This window comes from Eubalaena glacialis, chromosome 1 (genome assembly GCF_028564815.1).
Source record: "Eubalaena glacialis isolate mEubGla1 chromosome 1, mEubGla1.1.hap2.+ XY, whole genome shotgun sequence".
Classification (NCBI taxonomy): domain Eukaryota; kingdom Metazoa; phylum Chordata; class Mammalia; order Artiodactyla; family Balaenidae; genus Eubalaena; species Eubalaena glacialis.
The window spans coordinates 17,906,415-17,933,705 of record NC_083716.1 but is presented as its reverse complement, the minus strand read 5'-3'; the positions used below and the strand labels follow the sequence as shown (position 1 = coordinate 17,933,705).

General features: G+C 35.1%; 1 protein-coding gene across 7 annotated transcripts in view; it reads left to right on the top strand.

Annotated features, from left to right (window-relative positions):
- The window catches only part of VTI1A (vesicle transport through interaction with t-SNAREs 1A), a 363,113-nt gene that overhangs the window by 62,970 nt on the left and 272,852 nt on the right, over positions 1-27,291 (top strand). For 5 of the 7 annotated variants that reach the window (XR_009701475.1, XR_009701471.1, XM_061195004.1 and 2 more), the window contains exons 4-6: positions 3,519-3,596; positions 9,982-10,002; positions 14,817-14,901. Coding sequence is in view for 4 of the 7 variants with exons in the window: in XM_061195004.1 (XP_061050987.1) it covers positions 3,519-3,596; positions 9,982-10,002; positions 14,817-14,901 (184 nt within the window). In the remaining 3 variants the exon portion in view is untranslated. The remainder of the gene's footprint in view (positions 1-3,518; positions 3,597-9,981; positions 10,003-14,816; positions 14,902-27,291) is intronic. The other 2 variants (XR_009701477.1, XM_061194933.1) reach the window with 1 other exon arrangement.

The following is a 27,291-nucleotide window of genomic DNA, read 5'->3' as shown; positions in this document are numbered from 1 at the left end:
AATAAACTTTACAAAAACACACAACTAAAAGTGAGAAATGTCCTTGTATTTAACTGTGTGTGTGTGTGTGTGTGTGTGTGTGTGTGTGGCAGATATTGTCAGTTGAAGCTTTTCCATCCTTATGGTACAGACCTGAAATTGCAATAGATTACAAACTGCAGAGAGCTTCTGTCTTCTCCAGAAGCCACATATAAAGCACCAGTAGACAGTAGTAACTGACAACTAAGACTAAAAATGTTGACAATTTCTTGATTTGCCTGGTTAGCTTATGTATAGAAGTCATTAACTATTTATAAAATGCATTATGAATTGGGTTCCTTCAAACTGTAGCTGACTGTGTGACATTTCCAGCTCAAATTCTCATGCTTGCATTTGGCTAAAGTACAGATTTTATACAGTTGATAATAAAGCAAAAAATATTTTAGTTGGTTTATAAAGATACAGTAGGTGTTTCAGTTTCATTAGCTTTGAGTCTGCCAAAGCAATGTAGAGTGAGGTTTTTAAAAAATTCCACAAAATGTAAAATATTTTATTGATATTTTGGAGGAAAATTCCATAAAATAAGCAGTTTGTCATTCAAAGGAACTGGCCTTTTTTTGATATTCAATTAGTTTAGTGATGATTCTGCAGACTAAATTACAGTTGATTAAAATCAGCTTATTTAAAATTTCAAACCATAAAAATTTAGGAGAAAATACCAATGTCATGCATTTAAATATAATTCTTAGTAAAGCAAAGTGTTAATTTAAAAAAAAAATTTATAAAGTGATACTTGAGTGTAAAGAGTTCAGTTTTCAGCATTAGCTGTGTCATTTTCATGAGGAACTATTTCTGATATTTGAAATGAGTTGTCTTTTCAGTCTATCAGAAGAACATTTTAAGGGAAGTCAGTCCTATCAGAGAACATTTTATAAACTCAGCGTATCATTTGCTTAATTACATCCAGAAAGCCATCCCAGTGAGCAGTTTTAACCATCCCAATGGTAAAGAATGACATTTATAGGGACCACCCTTCAACTGTGGATAAATCTTTAGTTCTCTGTTGCTGAGCATGTACACCCTTAATTGCTGGTTTTTAAAAGCAATGGATTCTAACCAAAACAAGATTAGATATTTAGGGATACATGTTTATAATTCTCTTCTTCTTTTGAAGTACATCAAATCAAAATAAGAATATAATGTAATTAAACAATCTATGCCAATTTGTTGGTATTTTGGTAAAAAAAAAAAAAAATCTCCATATGATATTCTTGCATACTGTGGAATGTTTTAGTCCCCCATAGTGATGAAATGAATAATTAAAAAGGCAGCTCTGATACCACAGCCTGTTTAAAGGTTCTCATTTCCTTTAATGCTGTAAAATACTTTTGCTAGCTAGTTTGAAACTACCGTAGCAAGGAGCTCCAAATGGGCAAAAGAAAGGTTTGGCTTGATTGAAATATTGTGGTAAGGCCATGAAGTGTACTGTCCTTGTAATTTAGCATTTTTCAGTACGATATGAAGTCAATAGAAATAGCTAACTAATAGTAGCTTCAGTAAATACAATAAGAGAAGCGAACCTAATATCCGCTGTTTGTGGTGATAAGAAGTCTGCCATATTCAAAAATGAATGAGTTGGATCACTCCTGAATAGTTAAGACATCTGATATAGATGTCATTACTGACGTCAGTCTAATGACCTAACTTTTCTATTTTGTCCTTTCTGCAACATGGTTGGTTTCATTTATCTACTGCCAGAGTATGAGATACACATTTGTAGCAAGGAAGGGGAGCTTGGGGTAGAGACTTAGGGCAGGAGGGGATACCACCATCTCCTTTGTAACATTTTGCAATTTTTATATTTTTTTTCCTGAGAGTATTCAGAGGGTAATAGAATGAGGAGGAAATTTTGTGCGGTAGAATGAGTGCTGAGCTATAAGTCAGGACCACAGAGTTCTAGTCTCAATTTAACCAAAGCTACCTTTAGAATTCCACGAGACTGATCTTTTTTTCTCTAAAAAAAAAAAGGATGTCTAGGTTTATTTATTTTTATTTATACCCCATTCAGCCCTTTTCAACTGGATTCTGCCAGAGAGTTAAGCCTTAATGCCCCAAAGTTTCTATTCTATGTAATGAACTAAACTCTCTCCCATGTCCCATCTTTGGGAGAACTGAGAAAATAGTCACTGAAATCATTTTCTGTATTTTGTGGTTCAGAAAAAGAACCCCAATTGAGAAAGGCAACTTTAAAATGATTTAAAATCTATTCGTTTTTCTTGTCAAAAGTCCTTTTAAATTCTAACATAGTAGGATTTTATGTTTAAGATATTATGATCTCTATGTGGCAAAGCAGTGTTACTCATTCACTGGTTTAAAAATCTAATTAAAAATCTTGTTGACTTCTGCTCACGGATTACGGATAGTACTTTTAAACTACAATAATTTTTCATATCACAGTTGAGCAGGTAAGAAATATTAAGTGCTAAACTGTAGACCCCAAGTGGGAAAAGATTACTGTTTCCCAACTGCCATTTTTTAATTGACTGTTTTTGCTTAGTTAGTTCAGAAGCAGAAAAGGCAGCAAAGTAATCTGTAAATCGGCATTTGGGTCTGAAATAGTGATGCTGAAGTAGGATCCGAGGATGGCACTCTAGCTTCACAACTAATTTTCAGAGCTTTTTAGCTTTTCGAAATGTGTGCATGTTTAGATAATTCATGAATTGCTTGCAGACATGTCCCTCTGACTTTACAGGTAAAGGTAAATTTCTTGTAAAACAAAATTTCAGTGTGTGAAAAATCGATCCATAGCCTGCTTGTCTTTATTTATTGGAATTGTGAAAAGCTGGCTCATAGCCTACTTGCCTTTATTTACTGGGATTGGGAAATTTAATTTGTTTTACCAGATGTACACATACACACACTCCCCCTACTTTTCCTTAGGCCATTTTTATAGAGGACTTGGAGACAATTAAATTATTGTTTGGAAACGGCATGTGCTTTTAAATTCTGGTTAGTAACATCACAATAATGAAAGAAATAGGGATATGCTATTTTCCAGGCATTCCAGTGTATAGTTGGAGATATAATATTATCCTAGAATTAGAGATTTTAAAAGACCTATATTGTAGAGTCCATTTCCTGCCACAATATTAAAGACCCCCTTATTCTCTTGTTTTAATTACAATCTGGTGAGTGTTGCAGATATACAGCTGTATAGTTGTATTTCCTTTAGCTTTGTGGTCTGATTTGAATGACTGCATGGAATAACATATCAGTTCTGATCCATTTGTGAATATTAATAGAGTACTTACACAATGCAGAGTTTTCTTCCATTACTGGCATTTGAAAAAACTTCTAATTTACATTAAACTCCTCAAGTTCAAGAACTTTGCACAACTTTGGTTTGCACATTTGAGCAAATAGGTTTCCATTAGGGGGCTCTCGAGGTTTGAGATGATCAGCGTTGATACCAGTAATGCTTCGAAGCCTTTACTTTCTAACGTTCATCTTGCTCTCTCCCTTTTTGTTTTGTTTTATAGAAAAGGTCACGGATTGCCTACAGTGACGAAGTACGGAATGAGCTCCTAGGGGATGATGGGAATTCCTCAGAGAACCAGGTAGAATGCTAATCAGGAAGGCCCGGTGGGTGGCTGGAGGGTGAAGGAGGTCACTGGCACACTGAGCTCTCAAGCTGCTCCGTAACAGTATTAGCAGCAACTCATGTGGAAGCGATACTGTTTAATGCAAAGCTGGAGTCTTAATCAACTTCAAAATGTTTCTTGGAGATCTTACATTTAACCCTTTACCTTGTGATCACTGTCTGCTATCTTTTTAAAAAATCTTTTCTTCTCTTTTCTTTATTATTTAGTACTTAAGGAATAACTTGAAACACACTGTTTGCAGACAAAGCCAAGGTCCTCACCTCAAACACATGTAAAAGGAATAAAAAAAGTACATAATGCAGCTTTGATAATAATGCAGTATAATTAAATCAACACTTGCAGCAAAACAAATGAAAGTAAGCTTTCAAAATTCGACAGGGCAGCTCAGTCTCCTATTGTGTAGCTTCTTAAAAATACATTCACCAAAATGCAAATTGTAAGCACCAGTGTGGAACTTGGATACTCACATAAAGGTCCTGCCCCTGTCAAATAATGATGATGATGATGATGATGATGATAGTGGTAGCAGTAGTAATAGGAAAAGGAAAAGTCTTTGCAGTTTAAGATCTGCACAGGCAAAAAAGTAAGATATAATTTCTTCTTAAAGAGGCCTTACAACTTGGCTCTCAGTTCTCACTGGATCACACAGTAGTGTCATGAGTCTAATTAATGTCCCACTTCTTTCTTTGAATTAATACTGCAGATTTCATGAATTCATGTAGATAATATATATGACTTTAAAAAAATGTTTCAAGAACCTCAGAGTAGAGATGATTTTAAAAATGTCTCAAACAGTCCTAGTGACTGTTTCTCTTTGACACTTTTAAAGAAAATAAATGATAGGGAACTTCAGAAGCAAGACCTGAACGTGTTTATTAACGTTACTTTGGCAGGTCTAGTAAAAGTCTCTACTCTGTCTAAATAAAAATGAGCATAAACCATTCATTGAGTAAACCAAAATTTTAATAAGATACTAAAACATAATATATTGATATTCATTATAAAAATTGCATAATAGTATTTACCGTTTCAAATAGAGTATAAGTTTATATATGCTGAAATTATATTACTATCCACTAAAATGTTAATACTGTAAACAGGGTTGTTGCTTATGTGATTAAGGCCCCCATCTGTCCACCCCCCAAAAAAGGAGAGGAATCACTGAGCTGATTGTGTTTATTTTTGGAAAGATCTTACCTCCTTCACTATTTGGATGTTATCAGCTTGAGTTCAGGCATGTAAACACATTAAGATTTGACTTGAGATTTCAGCTTCCCTGATTGAAATATGAGAATAGCTAAGGGAAAAAAAACAAGGAGCACATTAAACACAAAAGCGTGATGTGATAAAAGAGTTTTACATATAATAGATTAAATAATGTGAGGATGAGAGCAAAACATTTTTTCTTCCTATTTTAAGTGAGATTTAGATTGCTCATACCTCTTGAGTGAATCATAGTTTTATTTTCTATCTTTACTGCAAAAAAACTATATTTTTTTGCAAAAAAAAAAAAAAAGTGAATGCATAGTCCCCATGTCAATTCTTTAAAAAGCTACAGCTCTTTCCCTCATTTGAAACTACTGCCTAATATAGAGGAAATAGAAAGGAAGGGGGTGTTTCTAACTCAGACTCCTGTATTGTAATGGATGTTGTAGTACTGTGACAGGGATCCTTTTTTTTTTTTTGAAGCATGTTCCCTTCTCTTAATGGACATTTTATGTGCCTAGAACATTTGCCTTATATACATATAAGAATGACTTTTTTTTAACACCTAAAGAAAAATATTCCACAGAAGTAGATTGAGTTCATATTTTCTGAATTTCTCAAATTATATTCCTGTCACTTTAAAGTGATTACTCAGAGATTTCCCCTGGACTTCTGTAAATCAAACTTACAAATTCTGAAAGTGCTTGGAGAGCCTGAAGTTTAGTTGTAAGGAGCTGTCACTTCAATAAATAGAGTATGATGAATTATAGTCATGAGACTGTGAAACTGTTAGATTATTACTTATGTGAACTTTTCAGTCTAAAATTTGAATCAGATTTGAAAGTTCAAAGAGACGACACTTAACTTTTTTGATATTTTGTTACCAAATGTAGCAAAATTTCCATATCATAATGAAGCCTTTGTGTTTCGTTTTTGAGGCTCTTTATCATAATATAGGGATTAAAATCCCTAAAACTATAACATATCCTTAACCAGGAATGGTCACTTGAGAATAACTCTTTATTCTGCATCAGTATTCATTCAGACTATGGAATCAAAACAGAAGCATTTTCTTTAAAGGAAGAAAAGATTTGAATCTTCATTTTAATTTTTGTAGCTCAGTGGCCAAGAAGACAGCTTTTTCTGGGTAGGATCACCTGTAAATTACAGAAAAATATATTTTCTGCACACAGATAAGTTTATTTTCAAGTTAATTGTTGAGAAATTGATTTTCAGAACTTTTTGGCCATGTGATATGTATGATAAACTTTTAACAATAGAGGGAAAACTTAGAGGTAAACAAAATGAGACAAAAATGGCAAAATTTGTTTAACTAAAATTGGGATATGTATCAATTTTTTTAAATTATAGGTCAGAAAAGGAAAAGGATAAAGAATTAATAGCAAAGGCTGCAAATAGATAAAATGAACTAAGTACTAGCTATTTAGTTATTTTTGATGCAATAGCCACATCCTCCCTATAGTGACTTCTTTATGGATTCAGACAAATGTGAATGCCATAGCTCTTATTTCTCATTCTGGCAATTTATAATGCATTTTTTTAGGCATCTGAAACCTGGCTGTTAATATACATAATTATGATCTGCCAATTAACTATAAAGTATATTAATTTACTCTTAAATATGTAAACATTTTTGCCATGATTATAATTGTTGAAATTTCAAAAATTAAGAATTTTCAAATGCATTTTAATGTCCTTTATACAGTACACATTTTTATTTAATTCCAAATTAATTGCTTTGTATAAATTCATTTCTATTATATCCATTGCATGCAATCAAATATAGCTCATCCGTGATTTACAGAGAAGGGACAAAATTACCTACTTTGCACATTCGTGTATTGTTGGGTCTTTCCAAGGACTATTGTCTTAGGCATTATTATTCTATTCTTTTAACATATCAAATTTTCCATTGCATGTGACATTTTAGTTTTTAGAAAGAGTTCTTGAAATGTAGTGAAGCTGTATTTAGAGTGGAAACTTAAGTAATTGTTAACTCAATTTAGTTTCATGAAAACGGTTCTCAGAAAAGGAAAAAAAAAAAAAAAAGAATCTTACAGAATTAAACCCCCTTCATAGTGGAGTATGATAATGGGGCAAATGTTCCCCATTTTGAAACCTAATAGTGTCTCAGTTTCCATATGCAAAATTACATTGATCAGTGAATAAATCTGAACAAATGAAATTTGAGTAAATCCTAAATAGAAGGTTCAAAAAAAGATATAAAGAGTAGAATATTTCTAAACGTGTGGAAATTTTTGTGGTAAAGCAATATTCACCAGATATGATTGCTTAATTTTTTAATGCGAGGTTCTCTTAAGTTCCGATTTGGGCTTGCTGTGCATAAAGTGTGTCAAACTTCAGCTACAGACCAGGGGGTGAAGTCGGTCAATTTAATTCCCCAAGATCTAAAGAAGGTCGGTATCATTTCATATAGCCCTGGCAGAGCAGATCATTACCAGGCACAAATCTGTTCGTTACGTGCTGAGGGTTTATAGCAGAATAAATAGACTGTCATCATAAGTTCAGAAAATTGTGTGTTCGACCCACGATAATGTGTAAAGGGCGTTTAATAGAGTTCAGCATTTATTCGTTATCTGTATGCGGACAGAGACGGCAGTCGCGTTATCAGCTTTAAAAAAAAAAATTCGGTAGTTCTGGGAGTCACGTGACACCCCTCACATACAGAGGCGCGCGCGCATGAACCCTCACATGCTCTGCCGTGCAGTTTTGATTTTAGTCACAGCAGAAAGCTTAACCACAAGAGATTCCACTGGTTCAAACCAGCGTAAACCAGATTTTTTCAGCCCACAAAGGAACAGATTACCTCTTGTATCAAATTCTGCATTGGGAGAAAATCTTTGTTTCAGAAAAGATGTTGATTATCATAACTCAACATGGTGGCATGGCACACTTTCATGTCGCCTATAACGGAGCTAGTAACTCGATAAAATACGAAATCACTACTTCCAGTCTAGTCTAAGCATTGTTAATTTTCAAAAATAGACCATCTTTTGTTTACTTGAGTGAAAACTCTTGAACTAAAAAAAAAAAAAAAAAAAGATTAAAAACCCTCCCATTACCTAGCTTAGCTACAAATCCGGTGTAAAGCTTGGATGCAGCCATGCAGCACAAACAAGATAGAACGTTTTTTGTTTGGAACCTATTGAAAAAACAAATGGGTAGCATTTTTAAACACTCATTGATTATGGCAGGGTGGTATGGCCCAAATGGTCTCTATTGCTGAAGAGTAGTTTTAAACTTTGGCCCTTTAAGTATCATAGTCAACTGAAGAATGGTGCCCCCAGAAAGAAGAAATAGCTGTGCGATCAATTCCAAGATCAGCTCTTTCTGAGAATTAATGTTTGCCTTTTTCTCCCATGATGTTTGGATAGCAAAGAGAAAGATTCCGATATATGATAGGCCAGGTATCTTAGCTTAGAATTTTACTTCTTCTGGGGAAGAATTGTAACTTTTCACATGAAATGATGAGATGCTTGACTCATACACTCAGTGGTTGCTGAGATAATGAGTGTATTAATTACAAGTAATGACAACTTCATATATATTTTTGGAAGAGTGACATTAAAAGTTTCTTTTTCAGTAAATGCACTGTGAGGTATTATGTAATAGATTCTGTACCCTTTTTATAAGTTTCATAACAGATTTGAAATCTCATTCTTTTGTACTTGAAATACTTTTCAAATAACAAATGAAATAACAGAGTAAGCTGGAATGCATATTGCCTTCCTTGAATTGGAGACAAAAACAGCATTAAGCATTGAGGAATCTGGGTTATCGTAAACATGATACTTTTAGAAAGACTTATAGTGAGCAATTCATGGCATGTTTCTCCCAAAGCAATAGTTTAATTTATTGGCCTGCATATGTCAAGTGTTATAACAGATGTTACAGATATTTGGAAACTTAAAAATTATCAGTTGTAGAAATGAATTGCTGAGGATGCAAATTTCAGACTTAGAATGTGGTTTATAGTCTCTTACAGCATAGATTTCAGTTTCTATTCATTGTAGAAACTATGGCAGACACCTCAACTATACAATGATATTTGTGGTTTAGAATACAGTTCTGTCTCTCTCTCTTCCACACACACACACACACACAGAGTGAACCAGATATATGGTTATATCCATTTTCTAGTTTCTAAAGAGTTAAACAACTTGTTTTTTCTGTTATATTTAAGACAAATGAATATTCTACAGAGGAGAATCAAAATGTTATTATAGAAGAGTTTACTAACAGGTAAAGAGTGGTTTTGGGGTTTGACTTCGGTGAAAAGAGACTGCAGTACAAATGAAGTGAGAGAGCTCATTGCTTTGAAATGGCCCAGTTTACAAGATGAATAAAATTGAAAAGTGAAGAAACTTCAAAAATTTAAATAAAGACACCGTGTGATTGCAGTAGCCTCTTAAGCAAAACAAAAACCTAGAAATCAACTCTGATATACGCAGTATTTCTAAGGATGGTGAAATATTTTCTGATACTGCATCCTAAATATTATCTATCCTGGCATGCTTTATTCCCTATTAACATAATGTTACTTCCAAAGGTGATCCTATTACTAGAGTGGGTACAAGTATGACATTAGCATAACAGTTTGTTGTTTTAAAATACTTGTTGGGACAAAAGCATGAACTATTAATCATTTTCATTTGGAGGTAAAACCTGAAAGCAGTTGTCAAGATTCAAAATAGAGAAACATCCTGAAAACTTGTAAATACAAAACCTCTTCAGTGGTGCATTCGTAGAAGAGAAGAACAGTAAACTTGTTTTCTTTCTTTATAATATAGACTTCTATGAAGTCGTTCCCCTTTATTTCATGATGGTGTCTTAGATGTACTTTAAAAGAGAATTTCACACTATTCTCTTTGTTTAATGTGACAGTGTGAGAAAGTGATCTTTATTCGTTCAAAAAACTCTGCATGTAGTCTATGTTTAGGTTCTTTTAATGTGTTTGTCTGTGATTTTTAAATGCTAAACATGTAAACAGATAAATTGTCAATGTTAATTCTGTATCCTGTCACACAACTGATCTTTCTTTCCTGCCATTTCTCTCCTTTTTATCTTTTTTTTATGTGCATTCATGTTGCAGTTGATAAAATTACGTGAAGAGGTGAGTACTTCCTAGCTTGCTTTTTAAAAAAAAAAAAAATTCTGCTTTTCCCTATAAAATTGAGTTTCTAAATCTGAAGTAAAATCTTCGGGTGTGTTTTTCCAGGAAAATCTACACATAGCAAAAGTATTGATTATATTGCTAGAAATGTTCTCTGCTCTCTTTAAGAAAACAAGTACATCCTCATCATGCTTATCACAACGATCATTGTTGTTTGCCAGCTTTGGAAGAAAATTCAGATTTTAAAGACCAAAAAACGGAGGAAAAATAAAGGAATATCTTAAAACTATACCCAAGCGTAGTTTTAATGTAGACTGACTTCAGTTTTGTTTTATTCGTATTGGTTTCTCAAGGAAGTCAATGTGATTAAACATTTTTTCCTGACATTCTGATTTATTTTACTAAACACTGTTTTTAAAAAAACTCCTTTCTCTCAACCAAAATTCTTAAGTTCAACATTAGATATCATGAATCTATTATCCTTTTGAGGAAACACACATATGTTATAAATACCCTACTAGTCTGTGCACACAGATACCTAAGAATAGCTAAAGCTCTCCTCATTGTTAAACACTTTCCTTTTTGTAGGAAATAGCACCCAAGTGAGTTCTCACTTTTCTGAGTTTGCTGGTCTGTTTCGTAATGCAGCTTCAGACTTTTTTTGTGGCCAAGCAAATACTTACAACAATGTTGATAGTTTTATCCCTGTATCAATGAGGGATGCTGAATGATTCTGTATATTTTTTTAAATTAGACCATACTTATCAAATATGCTTTGCTCTTTTCAGAAATAGAGTAGTAATATTTTTTACTTAGTGGGATTGAATTTTGTTACTTTTATATTAGGGCATAAAATAATGGCCCATATTGCAATTTAAAAATTGTCTAATTGCTTATAATTATCAGAGTCCTGTGAATTATTTTCAAGTTTAGATTGGCTGCATTGATTGAGATTTTCCCAGAAGTTTTTTTTAATTGGTATGTCATCATTCTCTAGATGATGTGAATGCTAATTTAGAGGTTTGTAGAGAGTGGTTTTCAACAGCTCTTCTGATTTAAGATGCATTAGTGATGTCTTCTCAGTAAAAGTAATAATGATATATAAAATGAAGGGTGAAAATACACAAAACCCTCATCCTCCAACCTTTTTGTGTTTTTTTTTTTTATCTTCCCTGCATGGAAGCAGATGTATATACTAAATGAATATTATCCATCGCAGTTTTGATGTGAGTGATATGTCAACGTTATTCTTCTGCAAGACAAACTGCATGTATGTGTTTGCATATGCTCAGGCTTAGGTGAAGAATCTGAATTTTCAAATGTTAATGCAACCAACAATAGACTTGAAAACCACTGTATGAAGAAACTACATAAAGCTCTTGGCCCTGAATTTAGCAGTGAATATAATTAATAAACCCTTGTGCCTTAGTACCATCAGCATCGTTGACAGAAGATTTAGTTTTAAGCTGAATTGTATGGATTTAGTAATATTAATTCTATAAGCTGTAAACATCACATCTGCATTTCTTTTAAAATATGTTTCATCATCGTTTTATGGCTTAATTCCTTTGTTGTGCCTATAGCAACAGTTTTATCAGTTATGCTCCTGGAATGCATGTTTCCAAAACTGTAACCTGAAATGGAATTGTACTTGGAAGAGTTAGATCACTCAACTAACAGAATAGTATACTCTGAAATATTCTTTTAACAGTCTTTGATATGGGTGCAGCATTGATATTTATAGAATAGGTTACGGTGATGACACTGTGTTGGTAAATGGTTTGCTCCAAAGTGATTGTTTCTCAGCCAGGATCCTCAGAGTAATCAAACAGTGAATGTACCCCAGATTTCTTCCTTGTATCTATCCTAAGATGGCAAACACTCCTCTGCTTCAAAATAGGGTGTTTCATTGTGTTTGGAAACGAAGTTTGCCCCATCCGTTCCTTGTGATGCTCTTTTTGGGGCTCAGTTCTGGAAACAGAGCATCCTTGGAGGCAGGCTGGTAGTGCATAGGGAGCTGAACTGGTGTTGGCTCTGCCGAGCTCTCTGTTTGAATCCTGCATCTCCAGCTCTCCATGTTGCACAGCTCCTCACACAAGTGGAGCTGTGTCTGAAGCTTCTGCACAGCTTCACTTACCTGCTTTGAAAAGGGCTGAGAAGAGGGTGAGAGAATGAGTTTGGGATGGAGTGTGGGGGCAAGTTGAAAGCATCAGTTGCTACTGTAGTGCATTTCCTTTCATTTTCAGAGACCAGGGCAATGCACAACTAAGGGGACGATGTAAATAGCACAGCTGTTACAAGAACTTGATTTTAGCTTGACTTAAGTGAAGAGGTTCCAAAATACAAAGTGAGGTCCTGCTGGAAAGCTGCTGGTAAACTGATAGTCCTCTTGTGTGCAGATTTGCTCTGGTAGAATGGAACTGTCCTGACGAAGAGTTATTTAGCAATATACCTTTATTCCATTATTTAGGAATATACTTTTTTTTTTTATAAAAAATTCTCTTAGAAATTTTGCTCTCCATTATAGCCATATACTGAATAAGCTGATTTGACTCCCTTTCATGGAATCTCAAAAATCATTCTACATTTAAACACTTTGTTTCCTACATTTTATATTATCATATAATTAGACTGTTCATTTTCAGTATTGAGCTTTGATTTTTTTTTTAATCTACAGTAGCTAAATATTTTCTTTTAGTTTAGGGATTTCATCCAATATGAAAATGAACCAAAAATCTTTGTTCTGTTATTCTGGATTAAAATTCACATTTACTCTTGATATCACAAATCTGATTATCTTTTTAGAGAATCACCAATTTGAAATCAAGTCCTTTGTTAAGATAGAAAACAATATTCAAAGAAGGGAAGAGCAATCCCCACTCCCAAAACCTGCATGTAGTGAGAATTAGGAATAAGAAAGCTATTTTTAACAAGCTGAGTAAAGTGTTTAATTTTATTTTAAAATAGTCATTAATGCCAAACACATAAAGCTCCCCTTGCTTTTCTTTTTCTCAATTACAGCCTTGTGTGATTTTGCGTTTTCATGGTATGCGCTTTCCTTCCTCCCTTTTATTTATTTAGCACTTTTTTTTTTGGCGGGGGGGGGCAGTTTTTCTCTTAATTTCTCCACTGTATAGTAGACGACTCTATTAATTATTATAGACTGTTGTTGCAGCTTTCCTGACCTTCACATCAGGTCCTATCTCTCTGTTCTAAATGCATTGTTTTAATGATTCTTCCCCCCACTCCCCCCAGCACTTCCCCCCCCAAAAAAAAATTTCAAGGAAAGCTTTGATGTGGCTTTAGCTGCCTCCAAAGTCTGGCCGCATCTCAGATGTGTCACCTATGCCGGGAGGGAATAAGGAAATCACGTTTTGAATGGTAATGATAACATACTAATCACTTCCTTTCTTTGAAGATGGGAGCGAGATATTCTGTCAGCATCCCTGGCTGCTAGAGCTTGGAGGCACTGGTCTAGGTGTATTAGCTTAAGTGTGCATGTCAATACAGCTTGCATCTCCAAGATCCATGGGGGCTCATTAGAGCAAGGTGGATCGTTTCGCTCGACAGCCACTCAGATAATATGTGTGGCACCTCCTTTTTTATTATTATTAGAAAGCATTTCTTCGATTTTAAATGACATCTGTCAACAACACAAAGTTGGAGTTATGGCTGCATTTTTTTCTTTCTTTTTGACCAGATACCAAAACTGATTTGAAGGGGAAAGTACTAATTTATACAAATACATGTGTGCGTGTACATACACGCAAATATACAGTTACACATATTCTTATATTTCTAAGTCTCCAGACATACATGCATCTATACACACATATGCACACACACACACACACACGCACACACATTCCCATGGGCGTGCACACATTCTTATCCATTCACAGCCATGATTAGCTTGTTAATATGTTTTATAAACCTGAATATGATCTAGTGTATGATCATTATGCTTTAAAAAAGAAAAGAAAAGAAAATCAGCCTTAATGTAGAAAAGAAAGTTTAGAGGCTGAGGATTTGGGGAAAATTCTCTAATTTCCCCAATCAAATGTAATAGAAATGTAATAGAAAAGAGTATATATAAGTATTATCATTTTAGTTCACAGTCTAAAACACTATGTGTCAGAAATTCACTTTCAGTCTAGTGCCATATATCTGGGAATATTTGGGAATAAATCCACAATTTTGTACATCTGTGTGCATGGGGGAAACATGTGTCTCTTGTTTCTTAGTGGTTGCCCCGAGTGGTCTTAGAACTAGAACTGCTGTTTAGTATTCTGGTTTAGTAGCATACATTGTTCTATATGGCATCTTGCTGTACATCTAAATTGAGAGGCATTCTCTTAAAAATAAAGTTTCTGTTTATAAATTACTATGTGTAGGAATCAAAAGAACAAGTGAGTTTTTTTAAATGATTGCATTTTATAAAAAATAAATACAAAATAGGGATCATAGATCTATGCAGTTATCTCATAAATCCACTTCTGCTGAAATAGTAAAGATCCAGTTGGTTCTGGTTTTCATACCTTTCTCAGTGTTTTGGAGTAAGATTCATTGTGGCCACATACGACATGAATCTGCCTTTTAAAACAAAAAAGTGGATGGTCCATACACGATTGACTGAAAAATCTGTTCATTGTAGTGGTTTGTATAAAGGAAGATTTGCTAAAAATTATCTATAATGGGTTGTGATTCCCCCCCACCCCCCGAAATGTTAGGGCATACGACGGCATTATTTTTTTTAAGGCAAAAAAAGAACGTTGTAGATGACCGTGTGATTTTTTTCCCTTTTTCTTTTTCAGAGGGCACATCTGCTCGATAACACAGAGAGGCTGGAAAGGTCATCTCGGAGACTAGAGGCTGGGTACCAAATAGCAGTGGAAACCGGTAAGAATTCTGAGAGTGAGCAAATTGTCTTGCTTATGCACAGCAGTCTTCACAACACATGACATTTCAGGGAAACTTCAAAGGAGTAGCAGAGACAGCAGCCCGAGATGTGGTTTACATATTGGGGAGACAATTGGGAGCTTATTTGCGCTTATCTTTTTTCAAGTTAAAAGGCATGACATCTACTGAAAACAGTTCCTGAGGTTTAAAAGTATACATCTGAAAAGAGATGGAATACTTTGTCTAAATTCTACATTTGTCTTAATATGCGGTTACATGTTGTCAGTTTACCCACCCGCAATGATTGCTAGCACACGGTGCTGTCTCCAGTTGTTTGCTCCTTTACGTTTATTCACGTATGTAAAAATTAACATTTTAATCAGTCTAAATGATGTGAACCAGGGGAGAAGAAATACCAATACCAAGTTTACCTTGCTTGTTTGTCCTGCTGTTGGAAATGATTCCTAATGATCCCATATATTTTTTTTTTTTAAACATGAACAGAGCCTGTAATCAGATATGGAAAAAAAAATCATGATAATTTTATTATGTGTTAGTTAATACTGTCCAAACTTTTGGGTTGAATTAACACTAGTTACTAATTTCAGAAAACGCAGCCCTATATTTTGAGTTCTAGGACGAGTCTACTTGAAATAGACATGCTTTTTCTCTATTGAGATTTCACGCAATGAGTGTTTTTTTTACCTAGTAAATAAATATCCATTAACCCCTTTGTACTTATCAGTTTCTTATTATTTAGCTATTTGCAAAGTATAGATTACATATCATCTATTTCATATATTTATGGATACCTCTTGCCCCGTATATGGACAACAAAAATATGTGGTCAACAACATTTCCATTGATTTTTTTTTAATTTAGTGTTATAAAAAATAATATTTATTTTGTAAGAGCAGGTATAATGAAAATGATTCCAAATGATTTCTCTTATGAGTGGCCAGTGTTTCCCTTGCTTGAATTCATGGCTATCCTATATTGGCTGGCTTATGTGATGAATTCTAAGAAATCAAATAGAATGAGCACAAATGGCGTTGGCATTATAGTCATGGTGAGAAAACTGAAGAAAATCATCAACCCTCCCAGATTTTTTAATAGTATGAGCAGCCCTTCTTTCTGAGGTTATTGATAGATTGGCGTTCTGCCCTGATTGGAATAAAAGCCAGCTTTCAATTGTTCTTTTATTCCTTGGGCTCACCTTAAGAAGTGACTGTCCTTACAAAGAATGTTTATAATGAGAAGCGCCCTGAACGTGAGGTCAAAGGACCAGCCTTGGGTTCTGGCCCTTGTCTGTGTGACCGTAAACAAATCACATAACTTCTTTGAGTCTGTTTCTTCTTCAATAGAATGGAAATAATACTGTCTGTTGCAGAATATTCCTACGAAATGATAGCATAAGTTAAAATAGTTTATACACCATAGAACACTATATAAATATAAGTATTATTATTAATGTGTGGTCATTTGATGATATACAGGCATTTATCTTTCATAGAAAAAAAAAGTATTGTGATTGAAATTTGTGTTAAAGGAATTTTTAAGAAGTGTTATTTTGGGGAATGTGTCACTATACCTGTTGAACATCAGGGAACCTTCTTTGACAAAGCGTCCCATTGGTGAGCCTCTTTCCACAGGGGACTGGGTTGGGTTGGGGATATTCTTGCTATGACACTGATCACTGGCCATTCATAAAAGAAATCATTAATCATCTGGAATTGATTTGGCTGATTGGGCTGCCTTTTCTCTTTCACAACACCATTCATGTAGCTCCCTCCCAAAGCTGAAGGAAATCAACAAAGAGGATCACAGATTCTGGAGGATCATGCACTGATCTAGGTTATAAGATCATGATTTGATAGTTATTCCTTTTGGTGTGTACTAAAATGTAACATCAAACTATCAATACAATCAACATGGAAAATGCCAATTTAAGAGTGTCCCCAAAACCGACCTCAGTTCCCTTGGACTTTTTAGTAGAATACAATGGTAAATTAATTCTAAAGTTTTATAAAATTAGGTATTTGTATGTTTTATAATACATATATAAAAGCCTAGGAACTTCTCACAGACTGTAAAACCAAGTCTAAGAGGGGGAATAAGAGTGGGCTTTGTGGAGGTAAAGACAGATGTGGCACACACCTAGACAGAAGTCATCATAATTCATTTCCTTGGATGAGTTTGAAAGTGGGTGGAGAAATGAGAAAGCAGGCACAAAGCATTTTTCCTGCCCTTGCTTCTTACTGTAATGTGGGGGAAAAAAGTAATTGTGGCGGGCACCATGTTGCTTCTCCATTTCTTGCTTCCCTGCTAGCACTCAGCCTAGTTATATCCAGTCAGTCAACAGCTCTGTGTTTGTGATGTAAATTTATGATAGTAATAATCTTGTTACAGTATCAGTAGAGGAACAGCATCTTTCAAAAGGAAAAACTTTTAGCACTTATTGGTTTCTTCTTAAAGACTGTGAAATGCAAGAAGGCATAGATGTGGAAGAGCTATGATGACTTTTGAAGCAGCACAAAAGAGGGAAATGGTTTGCAAGTATTGGTCTAAGAACTGGTTCTAGACCACAACAAGGGTTTTCATGAGTCCACATCAAAATGAGAGGAAAAAAGTAAAAAATAGTGATTTTCTTATAAAGCAAATGTCATTAATTTGAAAAACTACACGTTTTCTAAGATCATGTTTTTCCTATTTTGGGGTGATAAAAGAAAGGATAGTTTTATGATATGATAGAAATAGTAGGTGGAAGTTATATATATATATTTTTCTTTACCTGGAAAAATAACAAAATTGGCAACCCTATTTGGGCCCTTTGAAATGTTTTTTGAAATTTTACTTGGCCACAAAATATAGGAATTATTGTCTGATGTACTGAATTGGAGAAAGAGACAGCAATCCCATCCCCTGGCCCTGCTATTAGTCAGCTGTGTGACTTTGAGGAATACTTAACCTCTCTGTACATGTTCTTTTATTTGCCAGATGGAAACCTGACATCAGATTCTATATATCCCATAAAGTTGTTATAATGTAAAATGAGGTCATATATGTCCAAGTGCTTAGAAAGCAAATAGGGCTCTGGAAGAGTCATCATTTTTATGTTTTCATCAGCATAAGTGGTTATCTCTGAAAATTATTGGCAAAAGATTTCGACAAAAATCTGTAAATTTTTCTTGATGACCATTATTGGCAAATATCATAAAAGAAATTTTGATTATTATATATAATCAATTATTTGTGGAATAGAATAGAAAGCATATTGACCACTAGCATCTTCCTAGTAAATAATAAAATTCATCTTCTAAAATTCTTGAGTCATTTTTGACATTTTTAAAAGTTATTTTTTCAAATTGGCAGTTATTGTCTCTTTAAGAATAGCTGCTGAACAGGGGGACTCATGTCTAGAACGTACTTGGTCTGAGCAAATGCATCAATACATGATTATTTCTAAGCGCCATTTACACCTTGATATATATTGAGTTTAATACCAGTCAGGTTTCTTCCATGGCTTCCTTTCTATTTGAGAAAATTGATGAGGTTACAAGTTAATTTTACAACTCCATTTAGAAATGAAGAGACAGATGGAAGAATATATGATACTGAACTAAAGAGCTGATGCTAGGACATCTCACTCTGAGACTGACATCAAGAGGCACAATTATCAGACTCATTAGCAAACTTCTTGGGAGTGACCATCAAAGACCAAACACTCTGGTGGTTGTATGAGCCATTGGCATGATCCAGTTTAGCATTTCTTATGAATTCTTGTCCCAGAATCTGTGAATAAAAAGTGACTCTTTCTTTTTTCATCTACTATTGATAGTCAGATATGACTCTTAGCTATAGCGATACCTATTTTGTTTGAGGTCAGGGCATTAATATTTAAAACTTTGGGTCATCTGCCCTTAATGCTGAAATTATGATCATTTTTTTCTCTGAATTAAATATCCCAGAATTACAATAGGCACAAAACTAATGGAAGCTGTATGATGAATAAAAGAAATAGGCTGAAAGAGAAATTATACATGGGCAGAAGTGCAAGGCTCACTCTCTTCTTTCAGTATGTAAACAGGTCGTTTAAGATACTCACCAGTGTCCTAGCCTATACCCTAAATGGGCCCAGTGCACCTGGCAGTACATCTCTGGAACCAGGAGAGTGTTTGTCTACAGTCAGTAGCCTCACATCTTTGAAGAGTGATCTGCACCATTTACCAACCTTGCTTCTGCCATCCCCGAGTATCCAAGCCTTATGGGTTTGCACCCTTTCTCTCAGTCGTCACTTCAAGCCACCTAGCTCTGATGTCCCATTTGGTCAGTGATCTCTCTACAACTAGGTGCTGTGCTTCTGCCAGCTTTCCTGCCATGAATAAGAGGTGCTCCATCCTTCCCCAAGGGCCCCGCAGGTTCCCCACCCTGGCCTGGCGATTGGACATATGTAGACATCATACAGTGTTTATTGAACACTTAATACGGGCCACACGCTGTTCTCAGTACTCTGTATTTACCATCTCTTTAATCCTTACCACAACCCAAGGTACAGAGAGATTAAGTTATTTGCCCACACTTATCAATCTAGCTAGGAAATAGTACAACCAGACTATCTGGTTCCATGCTGATTCCATGCTCTTAACCAATAAACCACACTGAAAAATGAATGGGCCCCACATACCTAGATGACCACATACCAAAGTGACCTGTTGTAGTCAGAATAAGTCATGTTCTCACATCTGTTAAGTTCCTTTTCATATACTTTCTTCAGAAACTAACTATTGAATACTGTGTGCCATGTGCCAACATCCCTGTTCCCAGGTAGCTTATGTATCAGAACAGGAGGGAGCCGGGAGCAGGATGAGACAGACATTTTTTTAATTAATAAATAAATGGACAAGATTATTTCGGATGGTGGCAAAATGAAGCAGGGTATGAAAGAGTAGCTAGTGACATCTATCTTAGGTTAGCTAGTCAGGAAAGACCTCCTAGACAAGTGCCTTGTAAGCTGAGTCTTGAACTGCACAAAGATGCCATTAGTAAGCACACGTGGGGCTGTTGATTCCAAGAGGAAAAAGCAAGCACAAGGGCTCTGAAATGAGAAGATGTTTGGGGTGTTCAGGCAACAAAAAGAAGATCAGTATGGCTGAAGCAAAGTGAGCAATGGGCGTGGTACACAATTAGGTTAGAGCCACATAGGGTGAGATTTTATGGGGCCCCAGGTGTCTGAATTTGACTTGTAGGGTATGATGCCATTGGAGAGCTTTCAACAGGCAAGTGGCCTGATCTGAATCATAGAGGACAAGGATTGTAGGGGAGGAGTGGCAGAGGAATGGGAACAAGGAGACATGTTAGGAGGTATATTATAATAATCCAAGATTTAGTCCTTTTACTAGTTGAAAGGAACGGAAAGATTGGATGGTGAAGATGCAGGAGAAATTGTAGCCTTATTAAAAGTCATTCAGGAGCAAGGAGCTTGAAATTTGTCATTAATTTCCTTAACAATTGGCATGCGATCCCAAAGATTCTTCCTTGAGGATATCCCCAGAACAAATGGGGACTTATTAGTCCTTGTACCTGGTAGGGCTTTACACAGACAATGGCCAGTCCATTAGGCTGGTGGTAATGGACACTTGTGATTATAAATCTGAGCTTAAAACCAAGTTTATGATAATATTTTATTTGAGGAATAAAGATGATACCTATTTTCTAGAGTTTGTGAGAGGCATAAAGAAAATAATGTATATAGAAAGATTTTGTAAATTGCCTCACAAAAGATTTTTTTTTTCCTCTCTAGAAATCTTCACTTCAGGTAGGTTCTGAGTATAAACATACATCGTCACTTTGCTTAATTTTGTATCAGTCTAAAGAGAAATGGGTTAGTTCCATTCTGCCCAAAGTGGGGCTTGGGACCAGCAGCATCGGTATCCCCTGGGAGTTTGTTAGAAATGCAGCATCTTGGGTCTCCTCAGATCTACTGAATCAGAATCTGCATTTTAACAAGATCAGCAGTGATACCTGTGCATAGTGAAGTTGAGTTAGAAGTCCTGTTTTCAGTGTTAGTTTTTCGTCTGTGTCTGTTTGAACTGGATAAGTCATCTCATTGAATCTCATATACATGTGTATATATGTATAACTACACATGTGTACAAAAATTCAGGCAGGTAGCTTGCACTGTTAACACCTACACTCCCTGTGAAATACAAGTAATAAATATGGCTGTGTCTGCTAATATTGGTGATATTGGATTTGAGAATTGTCTATTTAGGAGCTATAATAATTATTTATCTTACCTTAGTTAGGCAATACTTGGCAACAAGAATAGCTAGTAACCTATCCAGTAAGCCAAAAGGGACTACATTATACCACTTTATTTTTGTCAAAATATATTTTCCCCTATATTTAACACCACTTAACATTCTTTTTTAAAAATAGCACATTTATCACAATTTCTTGTATATCTTGTTTTATTAGGGAAATGCAAAGGTAGATTTTCTGAGTAAGAATAATACCAGTGTTATGTATTTATAAGTTATTTTCATAAAAGAAATATTTTCTACCCAAGTCTTATTTGTTATAGAATTGATACAGAAGATTAGTCCATTTCTTTTTTTTTTTTAATAAATTTATTTATTTATTATTTTTGGCTGCGTTGGGTCTTCGTTGCTGTGCACGGGTTTTCTTTTTAGTTGTGGCGAGAGGGGGCTACTCTTCGTTGCAGTGTGCGGGCTTCTCATTGCAGTGACTTCTCTTCTTGCAGAGCACAGGCTCTAGGCGCAAGGGCTTCAGTAGTTGTGGCACGCGGGCTCAGTAGTTGTGGCTCACGGGCTCTAGAGCACAGGCTCAGTAGTTGTGGCACACGGGCTTAGTTGCTCCGCGGCATGTGGGATCTTCCCGGACTAGGGCTCAAACCTGTGTTCCCTGCATTGGTAGGTGGATTCTCAACCACTGTGCCACCAGGGAAGCCCTAGTCCATTTCTATTTGAGAGTTTCCTTGGCAGTCCTATTTCCTTTCTATGAAGATTTTCTCTCTCTCTCATTGTGTGTGTGTGTGTGTGTGTGTGTGTGTGTGTGTGTGTGTGTAAGGAGTCCCATCATCTAGTTAGGTAACACATTCATCACCTCACATGTTTATCTTTTTTTTTTTGGTGAAAACATTTAAGTTCTACTCTTTTAGCAAATTTCAATTATATAATGCAGTGTTATCAACTATAGTCACCATATTTTACGTTAGATCCTCAGGCCTTATTCATCTTATAGCTGGAAGTTCTGTACATTTTTACCAAAGCTTTTACCCTTTGACGTGTATTTTTTTAAATAAAAAATATGGATTTTACTTCAATTTCAATATTTCAATACTATGTTATAGTTACCTAATTTTAAGCTGCAGATACTTCCCATTTTAAGAATATACTTCCACAGGCCTATTTTACATGCATTCAGATTATTTTTGCTTTATATGATTACCTCATCAAAATCTTCATTCATTTGACCAAATAGTCAGGGAAACATATGGAGTACTTCTTTTTCTTCTGGAAAACAGATCTTAGAATTACAGCATTTTTATGAGAATTAGGTAATTTATGTACACCACTGTTTCTGTTTCTACTGTGTCTATGTCTTTTTTTAAGAGTTCATACAGGAAAAGCAATCAATAGTGGTATCTCCTTACATTTTTAAAAACCAAACAAAATGTTTCATGTTCAGAACTTATTTAAAGAATCTGAACAAATGCATTTCAGATGTGAAGTGCCTTCCTTTGTATCTTTAATTGTCTCAAAGCCTTGGCTGAACTACTGATGGAGTTTACCTGAGCCTTTCATGGGGTTATATGGGGATTATGGAGTATGATACTGCAACTTTATCATATTCTATCTTTTGGCTCTTGATAAAATATTCTTATTTTAATCAACTCACTATAGAACTCACTTAGAAATTTTAGTCAGGTTTGGAAATATCTATTGAGACCATGTTTTTACCAAACCAAAAGTTAGTCATTTTCTTTATTTTTTCAGGAGTTTCTTCCATGTCTGCTGACATTTTCTTATTCTTCTATCTCTTCCTCCTCATTATAATTAAACTTCTTTCTTCTCTTCTTCCCCTTCCTCCTTTTCCCCCTCATTCTTTTCTTCAAGAAGTATTTTGAGTGTTTACTATGTAATAATTTGATTCAAAAATATAAATCCTTGAATGTATTAATTTATCATCTACAGAATAGATTAATGGTTGAAACAATGCACAATAATAAAATATAATGCCTAAAACTACTTTTGAAGTTACAGGCGAGCTTTGGAACTGAGCTAACATCTCAGGAAATGTAAGAAAGTTGTTGTTGTTGTTTTCGCCTCCATTTACTGACAAGTCATATTTATAAAGACTCCTGGGAACGTAGACCCCACAAGTATTAACTGTATGTTCCTTGCTCTTAGAGCTGTTACCAGTTGGTAGAAGAATAAATCTCTGATTCTGTAATATTAGTGAGAGTGGTACAGTATTATGTGAAAGAAGGCAAATATTGTATTTCACTTATTCAGCAAGCTTTCATTGAACTCTACTGAGTGTCAGGTGCTTCAGAGATGCTGAGCTAGAAAGACAAGATACCCCAGTCTTGGTTCATCTGAGTAGAGGATGTTCTGTCTATAAACACTGATTCCGATTTTTAACCTGAATAATTTTGTTTAGGCACAGATTGGAATTCAGAAAGGCACTACCATGTTTAAACTAGTGCAGAAATAACAAGTTAACACTTTATGTTGTTCTACAATATAGGAACAGAAAATGGGGTTACACAGAACATGGGATTATACAATTGGGTTGATATTAACCACCTATTTTATCCAGCCACATATATTTTAGAGAAAAGATTTTTCTTTAGAAATGTTAAACTTTCTGACAGAAAAAGTTATCTCTAGAAAAAGTTTCTCTATTCATCATTTTGGGTGATGGAATAAGTGGTTATGCTTTCAGAACCTTAAAGATATCTCTGCTAGAATAGGTATTTTTTTAGATGCTGAGAAGAATTACCTGACCATGTCCCATGAGTTTTTAAAAGTCTACCCAGTGGTAAAAGAATCATTTTAATGTGTAGTTATCATTTTATAATTACAACCGTATCAAAGTCTTACTTCTCAAAAAGCTGTGGTTCTGCTCTGAAAAGAACAGAGGAGGTTGTCATTTAGGGTGAAGCTCTTAAAGAGTATTTTCAAGTTGTGCTTAAATTTACTTTGTGAGGTTCCCTGAGATATTGGTGAGCTCCACAATGGTAAGAAAAGGATGTCATTTAAACCCTATTTGGAGAACCTTCTCCTTAGGTGGTCCAAGGGAATTCATAGGGTTCATTTTTAATCCATTAAAAAGTATTATACTCATTTTTAAAGGTGTCCTACCCCGTAATGCCTGTCACTTTTCGAGTTGGTTCGTAAGATACACGTGAAGCCGTTCTTACTCTGTTGTATCTCTGTGAGTTGAGAAAAAGAAAGATGACCAAACCAGGTCGCTAAAATGCCAATTTACTTTCAAATATTACAGTGAAGGACGGTTAAGCTTATGACCGTGTTGCACTGTGCTTATATAACTTTCCTTGGGATTTTTTTTTTAATCAGGTTTATTTTCCCTTTGAGTCTGACTTCTAGTGCCCAGAAGTCTTCTTTTCAGTAATGTTTATGTATTTAACAGAATTTTCTGAGGTGGGTGCCACAGAATTTTCACAGCATGAGTGCACATTGGACTAAGGTTTTGTATACGACTTATACCAAGTGGAAAACTTGACGGGCATGAGCTTTAAAAATGGCTTTTTTTGTGTGCTCTATGTTTGAAGCGTTCGTCTGTATTTCCTGTTGGGCTACAGTGTTTTCCAACGTTGCCATAAGAGAACAAAGTCAACATTAAAAAATAATTTTTTCATTGAAGATACGTTTTTCCAAGTAAAGTCATTATCAAAGAGACTGTCATGGTGGGTCATCATTCATGTTTGGCGCTGTGTTGCCCTTTTGCATCTTGAGATATAAATTCTAAGTCATAGTTAAATAAATATCTATTTATGTAGAGAGAGGAAGAAACCACCCTAAAGCCAGACAAGGAAAAAAGCTTTTTGAAGACTGTCCCTTTTGGAGAAAAAATAAGCATATTGTTGGGTAGTCTTAACATGATCTTCCATGTTGGTAATCTCATCACAATCAATTGCCTAAGGTCCTGATCCACATTAAAAGGTTATTTTTGTCCACATACAATACACCTTTTAAGTTGACCTTAATAATTGTTTTTATTCCCATTTTCAATGCTATTTGCGACACATGGCTCTTGAACAGAGCACAGTGGAACCTTAACATTTATTCCAAAAACAATTATTGGGCCCTAAGAAATTAGTTAGGGTTCATTAGATCTGGATTGGGCTAAGTCAATCTCTGGAATAACAAGAAAAATATTGCCTTAAATGAATATTATTAGCAAGGTTTGCATTTGGGAGTCAGGTAGGGGAGATAATCAACCCACCTGAAAAGGAAAATAGATTTTATGTAATTTAGGAAGGAACAGACCCTTGCCCCTTTCTAGGCACTTAGAATATAAAGTTCCTTTGATAAGCTGAGATATCTTGGCAAAATATCTGTTTGGGAAATACATAGCTATAAATCCCCATGATGAATATAATTAGTGTTTTTGAAGCAGGGTGGAGGAAGTAATTAAGTCTATTTCACAGTGTCAGGGAAAGACTCAGAATAGATGAGCCTTATGGAATAAATAAAGGGTGAGCTAGGGAAGTGGGTAAACCATGAGCAAAGTGGGTAAACCATTGGGGCAAGTATGTGGCTTATGAGAATTTCTAGAGTGTGTCCTATGGCATATCTAACATTCATCTTAGTTATTAAGTATACTTGAAAGTGGTAACATTTATTTTAAAAACACTTTCCCTCAAACTTTTTATTATTTCAGAATAACCTCTCTAATTCACCTATCCATCTTAATAGTCAGATGTGTAAGTATTTTACATAATACATTATAGAGATTTTTAATGCTTTATAGTCTTTGGTCATTTTCAACCTTGCGTTATGTGCTGTAAATAATAATGCTAATATTAGGAATAATATTATATAATCTGCTTTGAAATTTTCCAACTACTTTCAGTACATCTTTTTACATCTATTACTTCATTGTTTCAATCAATACATTAGCTTATCCAAAATGGAGATTGTGTGTTCAGATTAAGTAGACTGATCCCCTGAATACTACCCCAAATGCCATCAATTTTCACCAACTAGAATGGCTATTAAGTTTTATTTGATTTAATGTTTCCCTCTTCCTCATTAGCATATCTGTGAATTATCTCTAATGTTCGATGCTCTATGCAAACCTGTTGATGATTAGAACCTGTTACTTAAACGAAACTCTGTTGTAAGAGGGATACACAAATTTAAAAGATTCACCAATTTTTCTCACCGGTGTTAGCATAGGACTTTTATAGTGTCTTCCAAATTTTTCACATAGGTGAGTTAAAGAGATTGACTGGAGTGACTTTGTTAATATAAAAAAGGAGACCTTTTTTTTTTTTTTTCCCCCAAACATTATGACTAAAAGGTAAGCATGAAGATGGAGCACATATCTTATTGCCTCACTGATACTGCCTGCCAGCTGTGAATTTTCTTACTGTAATGAATCCCCTCATTTTTATTGCTGTGTACGAGGTACCGTGCTTTATTTTTCTTCCTACTTGGATTTCGTGTAGGATGCACACCCCATATAGTTCTTTAAATTCACACTGTTGTGCAAACAAGTCAGTCTTTCTGTTCTCTCCTTTGTTAGCTGTAAACCTTGTGGCGCAGCAGTTCTTTCGTGCCCTCCATGAGTTGCTGGACTCTGCTCAAATTAAACACTGTAAGATTATCAGCAGGCTACAAAGGTGGAGTGGATCTTTCTCTTTGGCATTTTGGTATAACGTTGTCTTGATCTGGAAAATGCTAACAAATTTGAGTGAAATAATCATCTCACACCCACCCCTTGTAAATTGGGACTTCGTGTCTACCACATAAAAAATAGGAAGAACACATGTATAATTTTTGCTGTCCTTTGAGGATTCAAAAAAAAGTTACGTGTGTAAAATGCATAGGAATTATTTTTTTAATCCAAGTGCCAAGTTGGATCACCTATCTTTCACCTGCAGTGAAGCAAAATGGAATGTTCATGGAGCTCTGTAACTAGACAGACCCCAGCTTCAAATCTCGTTCTGCCACTTAATAACTGGGAAACCTTGGGCAAGTTCCTTCGCCTTTCCATGTCTTCATTTCCTAATATATAAAAATGTTTGCCGGTCTTCTCTGTGGAGGTTGTTGTGAGAGTTACACGAAGTAAACTATAAAAACACTCAACGCATGTTGTCTATCATAGGTGCTCAAT